General features: G+C 36.4%; 1 protein-coding gene across 1 annotated transcript in view; it reads left to right on the forward strand.

The window, feature by feature from the left end:
* The window catches only part of LOC149799162 (A disintegrin and metalloproteinase with thrombospondin motifs 16-like), a 119,433-nt gene that overhangs the window by 30,692 nt on the left and 60,960 nt on the right, over positions 1 to 27,781 (forward strand). The window contains exons 9-12 of the mRNA XM_089958145.1: positions 1,300 to 1,400; positions 11,545 to 11,673; positions 25,008 to 25,124; positions 26,035 to 26,129. Coding sequence (XP_089814271.1) covers positions 1,300 to 1,400; positions 11,545 to 11,673; positions 25,008 to 25,124; positions 26,035 to 26,129 — 442 coding nt within the window. The remainder of the gene's footprint in view (positions 1 to 1,299; positions 1,401 to 11,544; positions 11,674 to 25,007; positions 25,125 to 26,034; positions 26,130 to 27,781) is intronic.

Here is a 27,781-nt window from a genome sequence, read left to right on the forward strand (position 1 = left end):
CTGATCTGTACCTTACACTGGTTATCCATTCGATCCAGAATCAAACACAAAATTTGTTCTCTGTGCTACGTTTCACTGACGGACTCAAGTCCAACATACCTATCCGACCTCGCCCATGTGTACACACCAGCAAGATACTTACGCTCCTCTTCTGATAATCGTATACTCATTATTCACACTATGAAAACAAAGTCATATGGACAGCGTTCTTTTGCATACCAGGGCCCGGCAACGTGGAATGAATTGCCCACTGAACTTAGACACAAAGACACAGTGATCCCATTCATGGGTGCTCTCAGATCTCACTTATTTCGACTGCAAGAACAAACTTAAAGACCTAAAAATGTTTCCTACCTTAAATATTCTCAGCATGTTTTCTTTAATATTTTCTAATTTCATGGTGCTTGTTTTTGTAATCATATCATTATATATGTTTTTTATCTTATAGGTGTTGTCTAATGTTGTAAAGCGCTTCGAGCTTGTAAAGATTAGGCGCCATACAACGTCCTCATTATTATTATTATTATTATTATTATTATTATATCAAGACCATAAATAACCGTAAAATTATTTTTCTGCAGAAAGTCAAAAACTATTTATGCAGTAATAATTACGTTTCTGCTGCATAGAATGTATAATTTGCAACACGACTTGCATGGACATTTTAATCTTTAAAAATCTACTTACGGGCTCAGTCATGTGAGTGAATGGAGTAAGCTTGTTCATAGATAAAGTCAAATTTTGTCAGTGTATTGGACAACAAGTTTTTATAGCGTTTGTTGCATATGTTGTCACTGGAAAATCAGACCAAATGCATTCTCTACCACACTCAGCTAAATACTTATAAAATTAGCAGGAATATAAATAACAACCTTTGTATGAACAGGAATCACGATGCATTAGTAGAAATTTAACATCCTCTGATCGTATTAACCGAACTCACGATGATCAACAGGGATATATATATATATATATATATATATATATATATATATATATATATATATATATATATATATATATATATGTTGTGTTAAAATAACCCACGTTGCATTAAAAGAAATATGGTATTCTTTGATTGTGTTAATGGAAGTCACTAAGGATCGTGAACTGTTATTAAGCATACCTGTATGTTTCAATTTTATTAATATCATTCAGCTTCTTTTTTCCAATAAATATAGGAAAATGTGATGGAAAGATAAACAAACACTGACATATACGCACATGCACGTGGTCAGGTCATTACTGTTTGCGTTGCTATTATTATTATTATCATTATTATTATTATTATTATTTCAGAGCTGGTACAATGCATCAACATACTTGGGAAATACTCTGTCTTACTTCTGTTCGGGAATCAAGAATGAACCAGCATATGACCACATTCATATGCATACTGGGTATTATTTTAATTAACAATTTTTAGGTTTTGCGGAGATTCTCCGTTTCGATAAATTAGCTTAAATTCATGTACAGTTACCTTCCATTGTAAAGAAACTTACTTTTTCCTGTCTGTATTTTTGTTATCTTCTTTTCACCTCTTCTTTGCAAGGTTTTCAAACCTAATATGTGTTGATTAACGTCTGTTCCACTGTAGTGTAGGATGTTCCATTATAAATAACATAACATAGGAAACACACCCTAAACACCTCGACTAGTAATCCCATAATAACCTTGAAAATCTCTCTTCATACATGATATCTACTAAGAACCTCTATAAACAGCATATAACATCCCCCCTCCTTTTAGAACATTTTGAAGAAGAAAAAAAAAATATCTCGAAAAAAAAAAACCCCACCAGGCAAATGCAACAAGAAACCAGCGATGTAAAGCAAGCAGGACCGTTCCCGAGCTCTCCTTCCCACTAATGACAGCCAACCATTCAACTGTAGGGACCTTTATGGACCCACAGATTGAGGCCAAACTATCAGGGTTCCTTGAATCCATAAAAGCTTGGGGGAGGTGGCACCATCCCCTTCCCCAGGAACAACTAGCAAGCTGTGGTGCAGTCAGAAAAAAAGTGGCACATGCACAATTGTGCGAACGCTACTATAATTAAACTCAACAACAACAACAACATTGTAGTGGTTCTTATTTGAAATATTCGTTATACGATCAGATCTGTTAAAAAAGAAAAACTATTTTATAATTACAAAGGAGGGCATAGGCAGCTTTACAAAACAGACTTTTTTGACATATTTTCCACAAGAAGAAACAGTTGTGCATTGTTGAAATAATGAATAGAAGATAGGTGTTAACGAATTATGTCTTGCTTACAACAAGTTGATACCCTGAATAAAGATATCGATGTGTTGACAAAACATATTGTGACCTATTGCTTCAAAGAAGACAAAATAACACGATTTTCTAAATATGATGCAGCATATATATTATCACGACTGAATCTGTAAAATTGGCAAAACTCTTTTTCATAATTCTTAAGGGGATCTCCATATATGCATGATACATAGAAGTACTCAGAAAATATATTCTAACCCTATGTTAAAAGAAGAAAATATAATGAAGCTTCTCTTCGAAACGTATTCCTGGATTCAAATAACACATAAGACACTCGTCGTATTTGTTTTAAGATAACAGACTGGTAATATACTGAGTAAGGACATATTCTGTTGAAAATGTTTAGTTTCATTCATATCTTACGATAAACATTAACATATAAAAATGACTTCCACCAAAGATAATTTTAAAATATTTTACAATTTTCCTTGCATGTGAAACAAAGGCTGCAATTTTCAAAATTACCATAAAATGTGAACCATCGTTATTTTGGGTCTCACGATAATGTCCTTTGAACTATTTGTCATAAAAGTAAAATAGTTTTTTGACTGATAAAGTTTAGTACAATTATAAGGAATATTTAAATAATTTTGTTTGTGTTTCCATGCGTAACAATCACTGTTACGCATACGTTTTCCATTGTTTCAGCCTACTATAATACCCGTCCTTAAAACAAACTTAATTGCACGTTATTAGATCTGGGTTAAATGTTGCATTAATATTATTTCGTCTAAATTTATTTGTAAACTTGAACATATTTAACTTGTTGATACAAAAAGTCTTTTTAAGACAACAAAAACAGGATAATTGCATTGAAACTGAAGTATATACGTGACATGTAAAACCATTGCTTAAATTACCTTTCATTTCCCTCTTAAACCTTTCTTTTATACCTAAACTCATAATCCTTGTATCCGCTCATCTATTCTTCTGGTCGACACTTATTACGTAACTAAAGTCGCAGTTTTTTAACGGATTCCATGAAACTTGGAATTATGGTCATCACCTGAAAGATGAACGTGTCTGCAAACCACTTTGCTCCTGACATATATCTTATTATTGCCCTTTTTGTCTTGTAACAGTAAATGTTACAAGCTATTTATAACAACTCATCCGGCAGATTTTCAAGAATTGCAATGAAGCTTGGTAAATAGTTTGTTCATAACATGACCATGTGCGTATTGACAAACCACAAACCATGCCCTCTGCAGGTTTCGTTAGAGTTATTGCCCTTTATCTCTTGATGGACGTGCTTACTCTCTATAAGCTCTATTTCTGGTCAGTCTTTGAATATATGCTTTTGTTGTTGTTGTTGTTGTTATTGTTGTTGTTGGGTTTAACACCATTTTCAGCACAATATAGGTTATACATGGCAGCCAGTATAACAGGTGGAGGAAGAACCCTGGGAAACCCCGGGAAGTACCACCGACCAACGAGAAGCTACTGGCAATGTTTCTCACATGCCCACGTTATATATATATATATATATATATATATATATATATATATATATATATATATATATATATATATATATATATATATAGAGAGAGAGAGAGAGAGAGAGAGAGAGAGAGGGGCGAATCTTTTAGCATAGGTCTATTCTCCTTTAAGAGTCTAATAATGAAAAAGTATACTAATTTATAGTATACAAAGTTATTAGTAATTACTATGTCGTGTAACCTGTTTTAGCATTATAAATACAAAGTTACATTATAATATATTGGCATTATAAATATGAACTTAAAATGTATTAGCATTATAAGTACTAAGTTATAATATACTCTGTTAGCATTATAAATACTAAAATATACTGTAATCTATTAGCATTATTAATACGAACTTTTATTACAATCTGTTATAATTATTCATATAAACTTCTATTACGATCTTGTAGCATTATAAGCACATCATATTCTAGTAACATTATAAATACAGACTTTTATTGTAATCTATTAGAATTGTAAATACTAACTCTCTTATAATCCATCAGCAACACTTACGTGGTAAATATGTCTCTACTTAAATACTATAATATTTCTGCAAAATTTACGCTACGTTCAAAGAACTGTCTTAGAGTACTGGAAGTTTTCTTAGATTGCTCCGTTCTTGGTTTGGGTAGATGAAATTTTCTCTGTTATGTTGATATCAAAGTGTAAAGTCGTGAGTAAGGCCTGAACAAATCCCAGGTATACAATGATGTAGTCCCATGTAGGCCTTAAAATCAAGTCTTTCATTTATTATCAGACATTTTAGTTCTGTAAACGATGATTTTGTTGAATTATCAATAAATGCATGAAAAACATATGTGCTGCCACTTTGGACGTTTGTAAATCCTGTCAAGCTGAGATTTGTCCCTGTTTCTACATATATTTGAACAGTAATCCAAAGTTGGAAGAATGTGCCCTATGCAGGGTTGAATGCGAGTTTTCTGTATGCAATTATTTCTTGATTCTTTTGAGTATATCAATTTTGGATATCAGTGCTTTCAAATATTATGAATTTTCGTTCCATTGTATAATATCGACAGTTGATATGCATACACGTTTATAATCTTTTATATTGTCTAAACAGTTGGTTTTTATTGTTAGAAATAGTATTGGGTTCTACAATTTAGGTATTTTTATTGATATCCTAAGTGCATACATTTTGACGTACCTTCATTTATTACTATCTTATTTTATTGTTTCCCTTCTTCAAACTCAGTCAAGGGTCTACATCTAATAATGCTGGAATAACCTCAGTATCAACACTAGATATATACAAAGTTGTATCATCTGCAGTTAATTGTGTATTGGGGAATTCATTACATATAGCAAGCTGTTTAAACAAATAAGGAGAAAATTAAAACGAAGTCTCGCGCGACTTAGAATGATTAGGACAAGTTTGTGATCTAATATTTGCAACAAACGTCATAATGTCCGGTGACTTTCTACAACAATCACTTCTGTTTAGGTATTAGACAAATTGGTGGGTGGATCAGGAAGATACATTAGGAAGTGACCATTTTCCCATCACAATCAATATTCAAACAAAAACTCAACACATTCCAACCCCACCTAAATGGAGGTACCAACAGGCAGACTGGGACCAATTCCAATTATTACTAGCTATAGCAAATCCAGATAACTTAGAAAGCCCAAGTATTGACATGTATTATGATAACATAACAGACACAATTATAGAAGCAGCTAACCGATGCATACCAAAGACAACTAATATCCAAAATAAAAACCCTGTACCATGGTGAACTAAACAGTGCACTATAGCACATAAAGACAAAAAAAAGGGCATTAAATAAATATAAACGCACCAAAAATTCTATCTACTTCCAGCAATATAAAGATAAAGAAGAAGCACTAAAACAAACTATAAAAACTGCTAAAATTAATCTAAGGCAAACCTTTTGCCCTAAACTGAGTCTAAAATCAAACACAAAACAAATATGGGACAAGATAAAAGCCATAAAAGGGAAAGCAACTACCTCAGCCCCAAAAATTAAAAATGCCATAACAAATAAAGATAAGGCAGACCTCCTAGCGAAGCATTTTTCGAACATGAGTAGCAACAATAATCGCACCAAAAACTTTCAAGAACACAAAAAACTAATGGAGGGAACCCAACCTCAAATGTTTCAAGACCGAGGAACAAAAGAATCTCACCTAAATAGCGACATCACAGTACATGAATGGAAGATAGCCCTACGATCCAAAAACGAAACATCCCCTGGTAAGGATCAGTTAGGTTACATTATCTACAAAAAACTACCTATCAATATAACAATAGCCATAATCAAACTCTTTAATAGGATATGGGATAAAGGCCAACTGCCCACCAAATGGAAACAGGCCATAGTAATACCAATCCCCAAGCTAGGTAAAGATCCCAACAACATAAATTCGTACCGGCCCATCTCCCTTACAAACAATATTTGCAAAATAATGGAGACAATAATCGCAAATAGGTTAAAACACCACCTAGAAACTAATAACCTACTCTCCATAAATCAATGAGGCTTTCGGAACAAACGGTCCACCACTGACCAACTTCTCAGATTGGAAACAGACATCAAACTCACTTTTAACGCACATAGGAAAACCGATTGCAACCTCATAGCGGTTTTTCTAGACCTAGATAAAGCGTTCTACCTAGTATGGACCAATGGACTAATGGCCAAATTAAACCAATTTGGAATAACTGGACGCTTGTTCAACTGGATTGGCGATTTCCTCACAGGCCGGAAAATTACCACAAGAATAGGCAACACCCATTCGGAAGAATTTTCACTTGAAAATGGAACACCGCAAGGCAGTGTAATAAGTCCCCTACTATTTAACCTAATGGTAAACAACCTTGACCTCAATGTAGCCTCCACAAAAATAAACTTGTTACAAGTTGCAGATGATAGTGGCATATGGAGGAATGGAAATCCTGCCAATAACACAGTAGTTAAAGAAATCCAGCAGAGCCTAGACAACATACGGAGATGGGCTGACAAATGGGGTTTCAAAATATCTCATGAAAAAACTGTGGCAATCATATTCACCCCAAACGAAATAACAACCTAGTCTATCCAAACTTCTATATACAAAATCAATTAATCAAATACGTAACAGTAGTAAAATTCCTAGGAATGTTCTTTGACAACCACCTCACATGGAAACAGCACATTGAACAAATCACCCAGAATTGTAACAAAGATCTCAATTTACTCAGGAACATCACAGGGACTGACTGGGGATCCAACCAGGAAACCCTCCTCACGATATATAAAAGCCTAATTAGATCAAAACTGGATTACGGTTGCCAAGCACATAACTCGGCTAAGCAGCCTGTACTACAAAAACTTGACACTATCCAGAGAAAAGCCTTGCTATTATGCACAGGAACACTCCCCTCAACATCATTAGAAGAAATACAAACACTAACAGGAGAACTACCCTTAAAATTACGTAGGCTAGAACTGCTCCTCCGATGCTTCATTCGATTAGATACCCACCCAGACAATTATCCCACCAAAATAGCTACAAATAAGTGTAAAGTTGTCTTCAAACCCAAAATCATACCTATCACACCAAGTGGCAAAGTAATCCTTAAACTAAGAGAAAAGATACCTCTACTAAAAAAACAGGTAACAAACAATACAGACCAGAACAAATCACCATGGTTATAAAAACCACCAAGGATTAACATTGAAGCTACTAAATTAGGCAATAAAGAAGGACAAGAAAACTTACTAGAACCTGTACTGGTAAACGAAATCAACCAAAAATATCCGGACTATGTTAAAATATATACCGATGGATCAAAAACAAACAACCCACCAAGAACAGCAGCAGCAATAGTCATCCCTGAATTCAATATACAAACGGGATCCAGATTACCTGACTATTGCTCCATTTACACCACAGAATTCTGGGCTATACTTGAATCACTACAATGGATCAAAGACAACCAAATACCTAAAGCAGTCATTATAAGCGATTCCCTAAGCGTTATCAAATCGATCCAAATTCGCAATACACACTCTAGGGAACAATTCCTCGACAGAGCATGCCAATTAATCGACGATATCACCACAGCACATGAATTAGTCGAGCTCATGTGGATACCGTCGCACATTGGAATCTCTGGCAACGAAACAGCAGACAAAGTTGCACAAACCAAACTAGGAGATCAAAACTCTATCAAGCTTAACTATAGCTCTACAGAAGCAATAAGCTTCGCACAAACATATATAGACCAAACATGGCAAGATTTTTGGAACTTCTCCACAAAAGGTAAAAAGCACCATGAAACCCAAAAAAACGTAGATAGGAACATACAGCTACCTAAGGGTACCTATTTAGAACAGAAAACCATAAACAGGATAATAACTGGAAAAACTAAACTAGCAAGCAGTTTTGGAAGGTTTATAGGACCCAAACCAGCAACCATTAACTGCTTTAACTGCGACACCACCGAAAATCTACACCACGTATTCAATATATGCCCAAAATATCAACCCGCTCGGAAAATATTTATCAAAAACCAAAAAGAGATTGGATCACCACACACATACCCAGAGTTACTTATGGACTCTAATAAAAAAAATAAACAATCAGTACATACAAATATACATCAATTCATAGACTCAGCAGGACTTAGGAACAAAATATAATTACTATCCCCACAAAACTAAAAGACCCAGTAACTAGCTAAATAAATTTAGAAGCCACCACATAAAAAACCATAACATATCATTAAATTTTATAAAAATATTAATAAATAATTCACTTACGAAGCACCTATAAAGAAATAAGGAAACCGCAAAATCGGATGTCCTAGATGTCCTTAACGAACCGAGTAATCAGCTAGGATTCCTGTCCTAGATGTCCTTAACGAACTGTGTAATCGGCTAGGACTCCGGTCTCTTGCTAAATAAAGTATAAATAACATTCAATCTCTAAAAACATCAGTTAATAAATAACTTAAAGAGGTAATATCTAAAAACTTATAAATAACATAACGTAGGAAACACACTCTAAACACCTCGACTAGTAATCCCATAATAACCTTGAAAATCTCTCTTCATACATGATATCTACTAAGAACCTCTATAAACAGCATAGAAATTCCCCCCTCCTTTTAGAACATTTTGAAGAAGAAAAAAAAATTCTCGAAAAAAAAAATCTCGAAACCCCCCCCCCCCCAAAACCACCAGGCAAATGCAACAAGAAACCAGCGATGTAAAGCAAGCAGGACCGTTCCGGAGCTCTCCTTCCCACTAATGACAGCCAACCATTCAACTGTAGTTACCTTTATGGACCCACAGATTGAGGCCAAACTATCAGGGTTCCTTGAATCCATAAAAGCTTGGGGGAGGTGGCACCATCCCCTTCCCCAGGAACAACTAGCAGGCTGCGGTGCAGTCAGAAAAAGTGGCACATGCACAATTGTGCGAACGCTACTATAATTAAACTCAACAACAACAAATAGACTACATGCAGTATTTACTTACCGCATCAGTTGAATAGGGCACGCGCTTTCGAAATAACTTATAATATTGACATTATATCCCTGAACCCTCTTTTTCTTCTGTGTTAAAGAAAGCTATCGCTTTTGCACGTTGAAATGTATCTGGCAAGGTACTAGTTGTTATTCTTTTACTTTTGTAATATGTGTTAAAGACTTTGTAATTACTGGTGCACCTTCGCTTCATTGGATTTTCTTATTGATTTTTTTATATAGGTCTAATAATGATGAAAGCGCTCGAAGCATACTTGGAATGTAGGCAAGGACAAAGAGCCATTAATATTAATGAGATAAATGTAGCATGTTACCTCTGTGGATGTCATATATGTTTTTATCTGCATTTGAACAAACTTCAAACAACAACTTATATGGGCAAGGTCTTGCATTAAATACTAAATGGGATCCACGTGTACGTGGGACTTAAATGTACATGTTACTATTCTAAATACTGTATTTATTTTCCAGTTTTGAGGAAAAATGGTAAAATAGGTTTACGTCATCAAGAGCGTTGGATGATGTTAATTAGGAGCAAGATTTGTGCCTTTGAATCAGATAATTATACATCTGGATGCCTGAGCATTTCATATCTTTAGCCAATATATTTCTGATTATGTTTTTATAAGACTTGGTAGGTAGGTTTAATAATATGATGATATATTATGTATGGTGCCATGAGCAAGAGAAACACCTATCGATATGTTGATTCTGTACAGGAGCTACTTGATGGGATTTATTTCTTATCTGATTTGATCACACATGCTTAAGAAGTAATATCATCATGATGCTTACGGTTTTATTTATGAGCAAGACATACACATATTTATAAGGTGATCTTGCATCTGACTGGGTGTTTCATCGCTCTGGAAACTGTATTTTATCATAGGATTTTTGTCTAAGATTAAATATGCAAATGCAATCAAGATCTTTTATAAGTATGACCATGAGTGTCGCTAACACATATTTTATCAAGTGATATTGGATCTAATTGACTGGTTTTGTCAGCGCATTAGTTATGCTGTATTTCATATCAGACTTTGATCAAGCTTGTCCAATAGTTTTGTCATATCAAGACGTTGGACCGACTTGATCATAGGCAAGGTATATGCATCCAATATCCAGTTTATGTAGGACTTAGCAAACGGGGTCATATGTTCAAGATCTTGGACTAATTTAACAAGTTAAAATCGATAATGCATTTTAATAACAGCCTTTATCTGTAAACAAAATATTTTATCAGGACTATAACAGAGACAAAATCAATATGCACTGCTTGAAGCTTTTGGTCGATTGCTGTTAGACCTAATATTTGTTTTTATTATCCTAAGAAGATATGCGTTTTTGCAAATATTCAGCCATTCAGAGATATGTACCTTTTTAACTATAGATTTATCTCTATCCCAAGGGTGCTATGCAGGGGTATTTTTATGATAGCAAATTGTTCATGACTCTTCTAATTTAGCGGTAGAAAGGCAAAAGAGAAAAATGATTTTCCAAATTATACCATTAAAAGACCCACCAAAAATAGAGTAAGAAAAGGACATGTAATTTTACATATTATTTTTTACACAGATGACATGAAATACACGAGTTCTGCCAAAAACAGAAACGTTTCCGCGATGTAAAATCTAGACAGCGTTTCTGCATGTGTAACAAGCTCCGACTTAAAATACCTGAGATAGCGTCGTGCAAGTATTGTATATAAACAAAACACGTTTAGTCTTTCTCTGAAAAGAATGTTATATCTTTGGGTTTAGTTTGGTGAAATCAGTTTTGTAATGTAACAGTACTAACTCATTGTTTACATCCTACTATAACCTAGGCCCCCTTTTGACATATACATTGAATTTGCCCATGTTTTAAAAAATAGTGGGTCATCTGATATTTCTAGATCTTTGACGGGGTGACTTACTAGTATATGTTGTAATATTCCTTCTAAGGCATAATGAAGCTAACTGTGGTGATCAGAACCTATTACTTCTCATCCCTAATCGCATATCATTCTAGGTGCAACGAGAATGTTCAACCTGGATGTAACGTAAAATGTCATTTTAGGTTTAATATATTTTTCATTGGCATGGCTCATTGACCGTTATTTGACAATTGTCATATATAAAAACATAATGGACAGAATAGGGTGCGATGAGAAACTAACCAGTGTAAATATCAAGCACTAAATCATACTTTATATAATTCTGATTATATAACTTTTGACGTAAATTTTGCTTTATCCAGACAGACGAAAACCGATGTTACTGGAATGGCATATATAAGTGGAGCTTGCAAAAGCAACCTTCGGTGTGCGGTGTCTGCAGAAAGATTCATCTTAAACTTCTACATTCCCGCTCATGAACTTGGGCACAAGTAAGTCAAAACCAAAACCACACAGTCAGTGAATATATTCCACTCTTACTTTCTAATGTGATATAGTTTGCGATTGTGAGAAAGTCACGTGAGATATACACAAACCTGCATTCGTGTTTTGTTCCGAGTCAGCGGAAAGAACGAGTTTCAGCCGTTGTAGGGATTTATGGAGTCCTTCAGGTCGAGACGTATTTATAAGCCATATCAATCGACCTCTTACTCTTGAATCTGAACAAAGCATGAATGCAGTTTTGTATTTATTTACATGGTTCCTCTTTAATGCTTCCTAAATATTTTTAGCTTTTCTGTATTAATGAAATTATTTATTTCGTCTAAACACACACAAATATATATATATATATATATATATATATATATATATATATATATATATATATATATATATATATATATATATATATATATATATATATATATGGATAGCACTTCCCGTTCTGTCTGGTGTATACTTATAATTCTCTTTAATTAATCAAATTAATCATACATACCTCGATTTCTTTCATAGGAATCCCCAATGACTGTGTAGATAGATGAGAAATAATTATTGGGTCGTCATGCTAGTGTGTCTGCTACACACGAGGACATATAACACCGAATCACTTGTATCATGTTTGGTGATGTGTGCTTTAGTCGTGATGGAGTATGGGCTGGTGTGTACAGGCAAGGCAATAGGTACCGTTTACCCGCGGTCCTGGGTTCCAATCTCCGTAGAGTACAGATTAATAAATCTCTATCCTGTATGATAATATTATTTATATTATAAGTCACATATGTAGCTGCTTTAGCTGCTGATCACCAACGACATCATGCACCCAGGGAAGTTTCGCCCGCTAATGAACGAACTTACCGATGACATCGATGATGTATATGATAAATGCGCGTTAAATGATTATTAGTTCATAGGCGACACCTGTTTTAAGTGAAATCGATGCCACTCAAGCAACGTGCTGTTGCAGACACAACCCCGATTGTCACCTCAATGATCACGATCTTGTAAAAAACCTGATTCATATGTGATCTTCCCGACACTTTTCATCATCGCCCGCACATTCGAGATCACACCAGCATCGCTGCACGCTTATCGTAGTTGGCCCAATAACGGACGAAGACCATCTGGGGGTCTCCCCGCGAATAACTCGCTTATGTTGTCGTCAGAGGGAGGCCGAGAGAGTACCTGGAATGTAAGTGGACTTTCCACAGGCGCGAACGAGATAAGTCAATCAATTATGAGATCCTACAGATGATCAAATTCGTGACCGTGCGCGATTCTAAAATCTAAATACTCGAACACGATTCTACACTCAGCTCTGCCATCCCGATCGATTTTTCGCTGCACATGAAAAGTTATCGCTGTGAACTATTCGAGGTTGTTGTTGTTGAGTTTAATTATAGTGGCGTGCGCACAATTGTGCATGTGCCACTTTTTTTCTGACTGCATCGAAGCCTGTTAGTTGTTCCTGGGGAAGGGAATGGTGCCACCTCCCCCAGGCTTTTATGGGTTCAAGGAACCCTGATAGTTTGGTTACAATCTGTGGGTCCATAAAGGTCCCTTACAGTCGAATGGTTGGCTGTCATTAGTGGGAGGGAGAGCTCGGGAACGGTCCTGGTTGCTTTTCACATCGCTGGTTTCTTGTTGCATTTGCCTGTTGTTGTTGTTGTTTTGTTTTTTTTTTGTTTTTTTTTGTCTTTTTTTGTCTTTTTTATTTCTTTTAAGATGTTCTAAAAAGAGGGGGCGGGGGTTGTTCCATGCTGTTTATAGAGGTTGTTAGTACAAATCATGTATGAAGAGAGATTTTCAAGGTTGTTATGGTATTGCTAGCCGAGGTGTTTAGTGTATTCTTCCCACGTTATGTTATTTATTAATTTTTAGATATTGCCTCTTTAAATTATTTATTTATTAATGTTTCTAGAGATTGAATGTTATTTATACTTTATTTAGCAAGAGACCGGAGTCCTAGCCGATTACACGGTTCGTTAAGGACATTTAAGACCGGAGTCCTAGCTGATTACTCGGTTCGTTAAGGATATCTAGGACATCCGATTTCGCGGTTTCCTTAGTTTTTGATATGTGCTTCGTAAGTGAATTATTTATTAATATTTTTATAAAATTGAATGATATGTTATGGGTTTTTATGTGGTGGCTTCTAAATTTATTTAGCTAGTTACTGGGTCTTTTGGTTTTGTGGGGATAGTAATTATATTTTGTTCCTAAGTCCTGCTGAGTCTATGAATTTATTTATATTTTTATATGCTGATTGTTTTTTTTAATTAGAGTCCATAAGTAACTCTGGGTATGTGTGTGGTGATCCAATCTCTTTTTGGTTTTTGATAACTATTTTCCGAGCGGGTTGATATTTTGGGCATATATTGAATACGTGGTGTAGATCTTCGGTGGTGTGGCAGTTAAAGCAGGCAGTGGTTGCTGGTTTGGGTCCTATAAACCTTCGAAAATTGCTTGCTAGTTTAGTTTTTCCAGGTTTTATCCTGTTTATGGTTTTCTGTTCTAAATAGGTACCCTTAGGTAGCTGTATGTTCCTATCTACGGTATTATGGGTTTCATGGTGCTTTTTACCATTTGTGGAGGAGTTCCAAAAATCTTGCCATGTTTGGTCTATATATGTTTGTGCGAAGCTTATTGCTTCTGTAGAGCTATAGTTAAGCTTGACAGAGTTTTGATCTCCTAGTTTTGTTTGTGCAACTTTGTCTGCTGTTTCGTTGCCAGAGATTCCAATGTGCGACGGTATCCACATGAGCTCGACTAATTGATGTGCTGTGGTGATATCGTCGGTTAATTGGCATGCTCTGTCGAGGAATTGTTCCCTAGAGTGTGTATTGCGATTTTGGATCGATTTGATAACGCTTAGGGAATCGCTTATAATGACTGCTTTAGGTATTTGGTTATCTTTGATCCATTGTAGTGATTCAGGTATAGCCCAGAATTCAGTGGTGTAAATGGAGCAATAGTCAGGTAATCTGGATCCCGTTTGTATATTGAATTCAGGGATGACTATTGCTGCTGCTGTTCTTGGTGGGTTGTTTGTTTTTGATCCATCGGTATATATTTTAACATAGCCCGGATATTTTTGGTTGATTTCGTTTACAGGTTTTAGTAAGTTTTCTTGTCCTTCTTTATTGCCTAATTTAGTAGCTTCAATGTTAATCCTTGGTGTTTTTTGTAACCATGGTGATTTGTCCTGGTCTGTATTGTTTGTTACTTGTTTTTTAGTAGTGGTATCTTTTCTCTTAGTTCAAGGATTACTTTGCCACTTGGTGTGGTGGGTATGATCTTGGGTTTGAAGACAACTTTACACTTGTTTATAGCTATTTTGGTGGGATGGTTGTCTGGGTGGGTATCTAATCGAATGGAGTATCGGAGGAGCAGTTTTTGCCTACGTAATTGTAATAGTAGTACTCCTGTTAGTGTTTGTAGTTCTTCTAATGATGTTGAGGGGAGTGTTCCTATGCATAATAGTAAGGCTTTTCTCTGGATAGTGTCAAGTTTTTGTAGTACAGGTTGCTTATCCGAATTATATGCTTCGCAACCGTAATCCTGTTTTGATCTGATTAGGGTTTTATATATCGTGTGGAGGGTTTCCTGGCTGGATCCCCAGTCAGTCCCTGTGATTTCCTGAGTAAATTGAGATCTTTGTTACAATTCTGGGTGAGTTGTTCAATGTGCTGTTTCCATGTGAGGTGGTTGTCAAAGAACATTCCTAGGAATTTTACTACTGTTACGTATTTGATTAATTGATTTTGTATATAGAAGTTTGGATAGATTAGGTTGTTATTTCGTTTGGGGGTGAATATGATTGCTACAGTTTTTTCATGAGATAAAAATCACAAGGGACAAGGAACAAACAAAGCAGTTACAGAGGCTACCGAGCCAATACCCTCAATAATAAAACTAGGACTGTCAGGAGTGTACCATAAGCTGGAAAACTAAATAAATAGGCCAAGATTTTGCACCAAATGCCTGCACTGGGGACACTATGCCCTCAGATGTAGATTCAAACCAAGATGTAAGTACTGCGGAGGTCAAGACAAAGGAGAATGCCACACAATTAAACAAAAATGTGCTAACCGTAAAGAAAACCATTATCCTAGATCGGCAGAATGCAGATTTGCAATAAAAGAGAAACAAATAGTGGACTTAATGAACGAAAAACACATCACCTTCCATTCTGCCAAAAACATTATTTGTAAAAACAACCCCAACACACCAAAATCTACCTCTGAAACAATCAATGAGTACCAAAACTCTCCACACAGAATCAGAAGGGAAAACATTGCAACACAAAACATGCCCTCAAATCAGGAAACAAAAGAACCAAAAACTACAACCAACATTGTAACAAACCATGACCACCCTGATAACACTCCAGATACAAATAAAACTGTCACCCCAAACATCCCCAAATCTAACACACACCCCAACACAGAATTAATACAGGAAGTAATGAACCTAACAACACGAACTATAATGCAAGATCTCAGTAGCATAATGAGAACCCTCAAAACCATTTTCATCATACTAGCTGATTGGACCACAAGACTAACAAATAAAGACAACGTCAAAAATGAATAGTACAAAAAATAATAAAATCACCATCTGGTAATGGAACTGCAGAGGAATCTTTAAAAACCTATCAGAACTGCAGAACAAACTGAATAATACGGCCATAAAACCAGACGTAATCTGCCTACAGGAAACCCTAATAACACAAGAACACAAACGCATGCCCAAACTACAAGGCTATACCCAGGGAATCTTTAAAAACAGACCCAAGAGGCAGAAAGGGGGTGGACTAGCAATTTTTTTAATAGATACACTAATCTACTATGAAGTAATAGAAGTATCCCCTAACCTAAACATCGATAATAGCATCGAAAAAATGTCAGTAATGATAAATATAGGAACCACAAACATTAAAATAATAAATGCATACGACCCAGAGGGTACATTCTGCCCTACCAACCTAATCTCACTAAAGTCAATCACTAATAACAACAACAACAATCTAATGATCTGTGGCGACTTCAACGCACACAGTGAATTATGGGGAGGTAAAAAGAAAGATCAAAGAGGAAAAATGGTTGAAAAATTGATAACTGAGAACAATCTGGTCATCTTAAATGACGGGTCGAACACTAGATTAAACCCTGAGGATGGCACTCTCTCAGCCATAGACCTAACCATCACTACCCCAAAATTGGCTCAAATCACATATTGGTGGGTGGATCAGGAAGATACGTTAGGAAGTGACCATTTTCCCATCACAATCAATATTCAAACAAAACCTCAACACATTCCTAACGAAACCCACCTAAATGAAGGTACAAACAGGCAGACTGGGACCAATTCCAATTATTACTAGCTAGAGTAAATCCAGATAACTTAGAAAGCCCAAGTATTGACATGTATTATGATAACATAACAGACACAATTATAGAAGCAGCTAACCGATGCATGCCAAAGACAACTAATATCCAAAATAAAAACCCTGTACCTTGGTGGACTAAACAGTGCACTGTAGCACATAAAGACAAGAAAGGGCCTTAAGTAAATATAAACGCACCAAAAATTCTATCTACTTCCAGCAATATAAAGATATATATAGGCAGACTAGGCAGCCGCCTAGGGAGCTGATTTCAGGGGGCGCATTTTTAAAAGAAAATGTTTGTTTATAAATTCTGAAATTGATATTTTCCGGGGAGGAGAGGGCGCCAGAATCTAACGTTGCCTAGGGCGCCAGATAGTCTGGCCGGGTCTGGCGCCGGTACTGAATATATGGGCTTTCTAAGTTATCTGGATTTACTCTAGCTAGTAATAATTGGAATTGGTCCCAGTCTGCCTGTTGGTACCTCCATTTAGGTGGGGTTTCGTTTGGAATGTTTTGAGTTTTTGTTTGAATATTGATTGTGATGGGGAAATGGTCACTTCCTAACGTATCTTCCTGATCCACCCACCAATATGTGATTTGAATCAATTTTGGGGTATTGATGGTTAGGTCTACGGCTGAGAGAGTGCCATCCTCAGGGTTTAATCTAGAGTTCGACCCGTCATTTAAGATGACCTGATTGTTCTCAGTTATCCATTTTTCGACCATTTTCCCTCTTTGATCTTTCTTTTTACCTCCCATAATTCACTGTGTGCGTTGAAGTTGCCACAGATAATTAGATTGTTGTTGTTGTTGTTATTAGTGATTGCCCTTAGTGAGATTAGGTTGGTAGGGCAGAAGGTACCCCCTGGGTCGCATGCATTTATTATTTGAATGTTTGTGGTTCCTATGTTTGTCATTACTGACATTATTTCGATGCTATCATTGATGTTTAGGTTAGGGGGTACTTCTATTATTTCATAGTATATTAGTGTATCCATCAAAAAAATTGCTAGTCTCCCCCTTTCTGCCTCTTGGGTCTGTTTTTAAAGATTCCCTGGTTATATCCTTGTAGTTTGGGCATGCGTTTGTGTTCTTGTGTTATTAGGGTTTCAGGTAGGCAGATTACGTCTGGTTTTAAGGCAGTATTATTCATTTTGTTCTGCAGTTCTGATTTTTGTACAGATTCCTCTGCAGTTCCATTACCAGATGGTGATTTTATTATTTTTTGTACTATTCATTTTTGACGTTGTCTTTATCAGTTAGTCTTGTGGTCCAATCAGCTAGTATGGTGAAAATGGTTTTGAGGGTTCTCATTATGCTATTGAGATCTTGTATTAGGGTTCCTGTCGTTAGGTTCTTTAATTACTGTATTAATTCTGTGTTGGTGTGTGTGTTAGGTTTGGGGATGTTTGGGGTGACAGTTTTGTTTGTATCTGTAGTGTTATCAGGGTGGTCATGGTTTGTTACAATGTTGGTTGTTTTTGGTTCTTGTGTTTCCTGATTTGAGGGCATGTTTTGTGGTACAATGTTTTCCCTTCTGATTCTGTGTGGAGAGTTTTGGTACTCATTGATTGTTTCAGAGGTAGATTTTGATGTGTTGAGGTTGTTTTTACAGATAATGTTTTTGGCAGAATGGTAGGTGAGATGTTTTTTGTTTATTAAGTCCATTATTTGTTTCTCTTTTATTGCAAAATCCGCCTTTTGCCGATCTAGGATAATGTTTTTCTTTACAGTTAGCACATTTTTGTTTAGTTGTTTGGTATTCTTCTTTGTGTGGACCTCCGCAGTACTTTCATCTTGGTTTGAATCTACATCTGAGGGCATAGTGTCCCCAGTGCAGGCATTTGGTGCAAAATCTTGGCCTATTTATTTAGTTTTCCAGCTTATGGTACACTCCTGACTGTCCTAGATTTATTATTGAGGGTATTGGCTCGGTGGCCTCTATAACTGCTTTGTTTGTTCCTTGTTCCTTGTGATTTTTTAGACGATAGACTTTGGTGGTCTGTGTTCCATTTGCTGTCAGTTTATGAAGTAGGAGGTCATTGCTTATGTCCTTGTTGTATCCGTTTAGTGCTATTACTGTTTTTTTTTAAAGATAGTGGTTTTAGTGGGTTCAGCCAGATTAGTTGTGGTTTCACTGTCTTTGGAGTTCGAAGTGTTTTCCTTCGAGTGATATGATGTCTCTCTACTTTGATCTTTATTGGACCTATAGTTTCAATTTGGATGAATTTTTCCACCTGTTGAATTGTGCTACATTGGACGATCATGTAGTTTCGACTTGGTCTTATCCGTTTTAATTGTCCAGTGTGAATTTTGGCCAGTGCTGTCATAATACTATTAGTACTTAGACTAGTAATTCTGTTGCACCTGCTGTTTATGTATATGGTGTGTTCGATGGAATGATAATTGTGTATTTTGTTTTAGGGTTCTGTTGTTGTTTATTTCCTGTTTTGAGTTAACATTACTTGTAGGGGGTGATTTGGGGTTTTAGCGGGCCCTTGCCTTTACCTAGCTATGTGTTTTTGTGGTTTGGGGTTCTTTTGGGTCTTTTGGTTGCCTTATTAGTGATGTTACTGGGTTGTTTGGTAGTGTCTAATTCATCGGATTTGTTCCCATAGGTTGGCGGTTCCCTTGGTGTTGTTATCCCAGATCGTCCAGGAGTTTGGCTTGAGTGTATAGCTAATTTCCTAATGTTTTGATTTATTGTTGTTTGCTTGATTTCCTGTTGATGATTTGTTTGCATGTTTCTATGATTGGTTATTTTATTTTTGGTGAATTTTGGGGTGCTGGTTATGGTTATGTGGTCTAATTGTGGGGAGTTTAAGGTAAGTAGGTTACTGTCAAATTCATTTGCTAGGTTTGGAATAGTGGTGTCTGTATCTTCATTTGTGTGTGGTTTTTCCGCTTCCTTGAAGAGGATTGGTGATATTATTGGCATTGTATTTATATTGTTCCCTGGAGTGTATTTTTGTATTTCTAGTAGTTTCTGTTGGTGGGATGGGGGGAGTTAGTTATGTATGCTGGTATGTGGTTTGTTTGGTCTGTGTTTGTGACCAGAATTTGGGGTCCCAGTGTGATGTTGGTTGAATTGGAGTTTGCTGTGGTTGGTATTACTTGCGTTAATCTTATTTGTTTTACATGCTTTATTTGTGCTTTTTAGAGTTGTGATACATCCATTATTTTTACTGATTTGTTGATAGGGTTGTTTGGTGGCTTGTGTGTTTGCGTGTTTGGATTGAATAGAGCCATTTTTGAACCTAGTTTGCATTCTTCTACTTAAATTGCGTCTAGCATTGAATGATGACTTATCTTTTGTTTTTGTCCTAGTCTGCTCCTCCGCTCCAAGTCTTTCCTTTGTTTAATTTGTTTTCTGTTACGTGTTCCTATAGTTCCTTTGAGAGTTCCTTTGTTGTGTACACTTCCTTTGTTCACGGCTTGGCGGGTTGCTAATCGTTTCCTCTTCTTAGTATTCTTTCTTTGCTCTTGTTTAAATGTTCCTTTCTTCTATGTCAATTGTTGATGGTGGTGTCCGCACTCAGTAGAACTTTGAAAATTATCCACCAAGCCGGTTTTACACAGTAAATAAATCAAGCAAATTGAGAGATAGTGCTCAAACCTGACGTTATGGGAATGACGTCACTAAAATAAACAACGTTAGTTTACATATGATAGTTTGTCATTCTATGTAATTCTATGTATATTTAAAGGATATTGAAACAATCGTCACAAAAATCTTATACAATTCTCTCTCGGAAACATGGTGTAATATTTAATAACAGAAATGTATCCATTTGCGTAGTAATTTCAATAAAATGTGCAAAAATATCAGTGTTAAAAAAATACGTTGTTTCGCTGTGACGTCAGGAACGAGACAACGATTGAAATTAATTTAATGTATGACATCATCATCGGCAGTTACAGTAGAGGTTCAGCAGTGAGAAATGTAGCCCCTATGAGTTACACTGTGTTCGGTGTCGCGCCTACTATGGTCCTGGTTATCTGGTCTCGATTACTCCTCATCGCCCGTGTTTCTTCTATGGCACAACTCCCGACTGACACACCTTCGTTTCACTCTTGTGGACCAGGTCGGACATATGATGGATCTCCTAGAGGAAACCATGACAATAGAAATGTACATTAAAGATCTTCTTGATGAAATATAATAACAGCTGCATGCGAACATGCAATAACCGTACATTTAGTCAACGCGAAAAAAAAAGTTTACGCTACATATTGCTGAAATAATTTAGGTGCTCTCGCCCAAAGACTGTTGCCATGGCGTGCTAAAAGTATTCGAGTCCTTGGCCTTGGATGCTAAACCGTTCTCTAAACAAGTTGCAATGCGATTCCTTCACAGAATATAAAGTGCTGTTATGGATCAGTTCAAAATCTAGGATTGCAGGCAGTCCATTATATATGAATTTGTCGACAAGGATTTGTTGTTGTAGGGTTTAATGTCATGTTCAGCACAAAATAGGCTATACATGGCGGTCAGTATAACTGGTGGACGAAGAACCTTGGAAAACCCCGGGAAGAACACCGATCCACTAGAAGTTTCTGGCAGACGTTATCACGTACCCAAGTTAGCCGAGCCTGAGACTCGAACCCACGCAGAGAGAGGTGAGATGGCAGTGATTTAGAACGGTGATCCCTTTAGACCACTCGGGGCCCCTACCTACGAGGATTAGTAACTCGACAGGTAAGATTAAACCAAAGGCATTTACATTTCCATGAACAACAACAATGTCATTCCCGGTCTGTAAAATTATTGATGAAGGTATTCCTCTACCCATAACATCAACGTTGATGTGGATCTAACCAGGTTTGCCACAAGAGGTAATCTGACAATTTACATGGTTGGTTGTTGCTGACATCGATCCAGGTGAGCTCGTGAAACTCCACGCTTAAATCATCAAATTTAAAATTTCTAGGGTGGACATAACTGATGTTGTTTTGAAGCCGGGTAGCTTCATTGTAAAAAAACATGACCGAAATCGCTGAGAAACAGAGAATCAAAGACACAGATATGTCATTGGCCTCTATCAAAGACAGTACTGATGCTGAAACGAAACAATGCATGAATGCTAATGTTGCCATATCCTCACCAAAATGCACAGAAAATTCATGGGGCGTTTCAGAGGAATATTAACCAGTGAAGAAAGGGAAAAATGACGACGTAGCAAGTGATCGGCTTGTATTCATTGGTGTCAGGGATGGTTTTGATAGTCTTAGACTTTTATTCTGAGTTGACTAGCTGCGAACATAATGCCTGTGGCTACATTCTTATCCTCCTAGAATATAGTTCCTTGAGCCATCATTGACTGGAAGACTTCAGTTAGTTTTTGTGACATGTGAGAGTCTTTGGCCGTGTAGACATCTTCCGGTATAGCATCTTCTGCAGGTCTTTTGCCATTTAATAACATGTTGATTGTTTTGTGAGTTTCAGTCAGCGTTGGAGGATCAGCAAGTAATATGTTCCTCTTTGGATATTCGATCAAGTGCTTCCTCACTGATAGATGAATTTTGATGGAGAATGTTGCTGAAGTGTCCTGTCCATCGTTGAAGAATCTTATTTTTTGCCAGCGAGCAGCGGGGACTGTCAGCTCTTAGTGCTGGACATGCTATTGATGACTGTGGCTCATAGATCGTACTCAAGGCATCATAGAAGTTCTTCATGTCATTCCAGTTTGCGTAAAATTAAATTGTATCTGCGTTATTGCTCATCCTTGAGTATTCTAATTCTCTGAGTTTACTTTGAACAGTCCTCTTGATGTTACTGATGGCTGATATTTTAGATGATGAAGCGTTGTCTTCAAAACAGGCTTGCTTGAGCCGAATGTCCTCATTCAGAGGTCTCTGTATGGCAGCATTGTTCTCATCAAACCAACTTTACATATGTATGGTGGTACCAATGGTTTCGGATGCAGTTAAATACACAGTCTCTGAAGGATGCCTAGATTTCCTTTGCATTCTTGTAGTTCATATCGATTGTATCTCATTGGCTGCACGTGCCTTTGATAATTGCCTGTTTCACATTATCTTGTTTCAATTTGGAGACATGTAGCTTAGAAGGCACGTTTTGCCTCGTGGTCGTCTACCCTGAAACAAATCTAGCATTGTTATCGCCAAGAATCATGAGCGTTTCTGCCTTCGATACGTCTGCGGTAAGGGAGTAAAGTCTTCACAGAAATTTCTTTTTAATCTCAACTATAATTCTACATGGACGCTGAGGATAATTGCATTCCTTTTCTAGAAAGTTGAAGTATCATTTTCAAAAGTCTGTCGTTCACGCCGATAGGGAGATTTGCGAGTCTAATGACTACCTACACTTTGATGGCAAACCCAAAATCAACTACACATCCCTCTTCTTTTTGTTCGGCCACACATGGCTGCCATGTAAATGTTGAATATGGCTATTTTTCTTCCAACTAGAGCTTTTTTCTGTCTGTTCTATGCGCTGATGTACTTACGGTCCATTAGTGTGTGGGGTCGTTCTAGACACCGATAATCAGTTGCATCACCATTAGTGTCGTCTTAGGTCTTTGACCTCTAAGGTGGGACTCTGATCAGCGGCAGTGTGCTGATTATGGTTAAGGGGAAGTAGGCCATATTTAAGGCACCTTTTCTCGCTCATACTTCATCCTACGGAGGTGTGCAATGTTATCATAAAAAGAGACGTCCAGTGGCTGCCGAATTCGTGTGTGCAGGTCTGCAACTACTGGTCTCAATGTATACACACCTGTTTCTTTGCCGCCCGCCCATCGAAACAGAGCCAGGAGGTATCTGGTGGGTGTGGTATGTGGGTGGAGAGGAGAATAATTGTATCATTCGTGCGGAGTTGGATTTAAGTCAGTGAAATTTACGCGGTCACTCTCACTCCCTCTAGTCCAGACGTTCTGAATCTATTTGCACGACAATGTCGAGACGCCACACATGCATAAATGTATAAATACTTATAAAACAAAAATGAAAAAAGTAACCAGGGCATAATTTCAGGTATAGGCACAACCCTCAAGTACTGGTGTATTAATAACGCAGTGTGCTATACAGATGGTGTAATTGGATTCCATAAGTTGGCCACAGCATAAGAACTGCAGATTTAACTAAGATTTGTAAGTACACTATATTACAAGTCTCGTGGGTCAGGTATGCGCATTTACACATTTTAAATTAAAAATCAATTGTTCTTTTAAAATTTAGCACTAATCTTCTTTAATCAAAGTCTATTCAATTTAATTATTGAATGCTCTGCACATTAAATGTCACCAAGAAATTTCCAGACGAAAATTATGTATCGTTATGGACTATTTCAATGGTGGCCACGCACTAAACTTGGATCAAAATAAGAGCGCGTCGAGTGGAATCGTCACAATCGAGGATAGTACGAATTGGGTGAACAATGCGTAGCTTTCACTGTGACATTACTGCGCGCGACATTCGATCCGAATTGTACTGGATCACACCTTTATGTTCATTTCTTCCAAAAAATATATATGTACTTTAACATTGTTTTTTGCCTTATGCAACTATCGGGGCGTTTAAAAGTGTATGTGATTTATACTATGGGGAAGGACAGCTTACTTTGTTTCGGCGAGGACCTTTATTTTGCAAGTATGTTATTTTTCCCATTTTGAAATGTACCTCTACACATGAGCAGGTAAATTGTTTTAAGCTTCATAATGTGAAACACATCAGTGATATTTAATTCTGTGTTAAACAGATATAGACATAGTCTTGTGTATATATATATATATATATATATATATATATATATATATATATATATATATATGCGAACGGAATGTTTTGTTAGAATTTGATATCACTCTACTTACCCATTTTAAAAATAATGCATTTAGTTTCTTTAATTTTTAATGTATCTTTCCTTTATAACGACGACGGCGATGATTATCATAATGATGATGATTTCAGTTTAGGGATGTCGCATGATGCTACTAGCGGCTGTTCCCCGCCCAATGATGGCACGATGGGCCCAAAGGCTACCAACTGGAGTACCTGTAGCAATAAACAACTAGACACATTTCTACGGTAAGATTATAATTGTCTATCTATTTATCCATCTTATTATCCATCTGTTTTTCTGTCCTTCTAATTGTATGTACGTTGTCCTGTATATATGAACTTAACATTTATGGTGACATAAAATATTTTTACAGTTACATTGTTCCTAAAAGGATTCATTCCATTGCAAACCATGTGAATTACAGGAAAAATGTGGTAACAAAGATATAGCGAAACGCCCCTATACTACTTTGATCAGGGTCTACCTTGTGCATTTCGTGCTGTATAACATAATGTGCAATAGTAGGTCAGTTAACTGATTAAAATGAAGCTCTGACAAAAGGTGGAGGTTGGGTATTAGTGTACATAATACATTGAAGACGGACACATAGAAGCCAAAATGAATAATGTTAATGGTTGACTGATTATTTGATTAATATGTACCAACTATGTAAAGAGTTGCCTTCTTTTAAAGATAAATTAAGATCAAACTACAGTGACTGTGTATTGCCACAACTGAAATGAACATTAACTAGAAGAAACTTGCTACATCTGTAATCATATAAAGGAAGAAGAAGTAAATGGACATTGTTTATTTTTGAGAATACGACACACCTCGTCAAGTTTTTAAGTCCAAACTATTTTTATTTTGGCACTAAATCGTCTCAATACTTCAACAAATTGGTGAAATTATTATAATGCCACGATCATGATATATTCGACCTGATGTTTCAAAAGAGCTTGCTATACCGAAGTTTCACTGCATAAGAAAATTCCATTTACTGTTCACACTTCGTTCCATTAAACACATAATTCTTGCATGATGCAACTCAATATAAATTGCTTTCTGTATTGTTACATGTAACACGATATAAAATTTCAATATTTAAAGATACAGTGGGCACGTTTGAAATTATCTCACCCATTTGTACAACAGATCAGCTGGCGCCGCATGTCTCTTTGCGACGAATATCTCAGACACTGAAGTTCCCGTAGAACTGCGCACCATTGTGTTGTCAGGAAAGCTACCAGGTACTCTCTCCCTGTCTCTCTCATATGTATTAAAGCAGCATCTCCTGATGTACTGGACGTTTTTCTGATAGAGATAATGAACTTTAGAAAATTACACATCATGACGTCGCTTTTGTTTTGCAGTGCTCCTCCGACAAACGTTTTAACTCTGTATTATGTCGTTGTATAACGTTATTTACACATCATTATGCTTTTGTCTTTTCCTTTTACTGAAAATTCAGATAAAAGTACTTTATATTTGCTGTATATTTGATATTGGTTTTTATATGACTTTCATGTGTATAATGAAGTACAATAATCAGTGAATTATAGAAACTATCATTCTACTGGTTAATTAAATCAAACAATGTTGATAGTGTAACAGTGGACCATTCCCACATGTCTTTTTAGCTCCTCCCTTATTCTGCAGCACAACACAACCTTTACAAGTGTATAAAAAATTGACTGAAATGATGGTTAAATTCCTTAACCAGTTACCCGTAATACATTCACTGAACCGTAACCGGTATAGCAGAAGTCACACGGGTCATATAGGCATTCAACACCGACTATTTCAGTAATGGGTGTCATTTTTTAGAATTTGATTCTGCATACCTTTAAGTAGCAAGTATTTACTTCATTTGGATTCGTATACATCCATATTACTTTGGAAGGTCATTGTTTACACGCCCCGATAGATGCATACGGCAAAATCACTGTTTTAAAGTACGCGGACATTTTTTGGACGAAATTAACCTAAAGGCGTGATCCAGTCCAATCCGGATTGAATATCGTACGGTGTGATGTCACAATGAAAGCTACGTATACTGGTGATTGTGATGATTCCACTCGACGCGCTCTTATTTTGATCCAAGTTTAGTACATGGCCACCGTTGTAATAGTCCACAGTGAGAGATAATTTTCGTCTGGAAGTTTCTTGGTGAATTTAAGGTGCAGATCATTCAATAATCAGGATTGAATAGACTTAAAGAAGATTAGTGTTAAATTTTAAAAGAACAATTCATATTTAATTCAAAACCAGCAAATGCTCATACATAACCCATGTGACTTGTACTATAATCGCAGTAGAAATAATATGTTGTACAGAGTGTGACTTGACAAGAATTTCAGCAATATCAAAGCTTCCAGTTTCTAAAACTTTGTCACGCTTGCATGTTACACTTGATGATACAAAGATATTTCCCTCTTGCCTCTGGACGAGCTCTATGTATACATCCTGCCTTTGACTACTTTGTCATATTCCCCGCCATTCCATGCATTACTCAGTACCAATCAGGCAGATTTCATGATCACCCACGCCGAGTGTAAAACTTATGTATCGCTAGATTCAAAATGATTTAAACGTAAACCTGTACATTCCCTGATGGTTAAAAGAAGGAAACAGGTTTCATGAATTTTTGAATATGTGTATGTTTTCGCATAAGTATGGGTAAATAAGTATTAATATTATTCTGTATCACATCTAAGGATTTCAGATCATGATACATGTATTGCATTTGGCTGGATAATATTTCAGAATATCTGATCACTATATATATATATAGTATTTGTCTTTGTCGTATCTTAGAATAGCAGATCATGATACATAATGACATTTGTCTGTATGATATCTTAGAATAGCAGATCATGATACATAATGACATTTGTCTGTA

The sequence above is a fragment of the Sinohyriopsis cumingii genome, chromosome 5 (genome assembly GCF_028554795.1).
Source record: "Sinohyriopsis cumingii isolate HCF-2022 chromosome 5, ASM2855479v2, whole genome shotgun sequence".
Taxonomy (NCBI): domain Eukaryota; kingdom Metazoa; phylum Mollusca; class Bivalvia; order Unionida; family Unionidae; genus Sinohyriopsis; species Sinohyriopsis cumingii.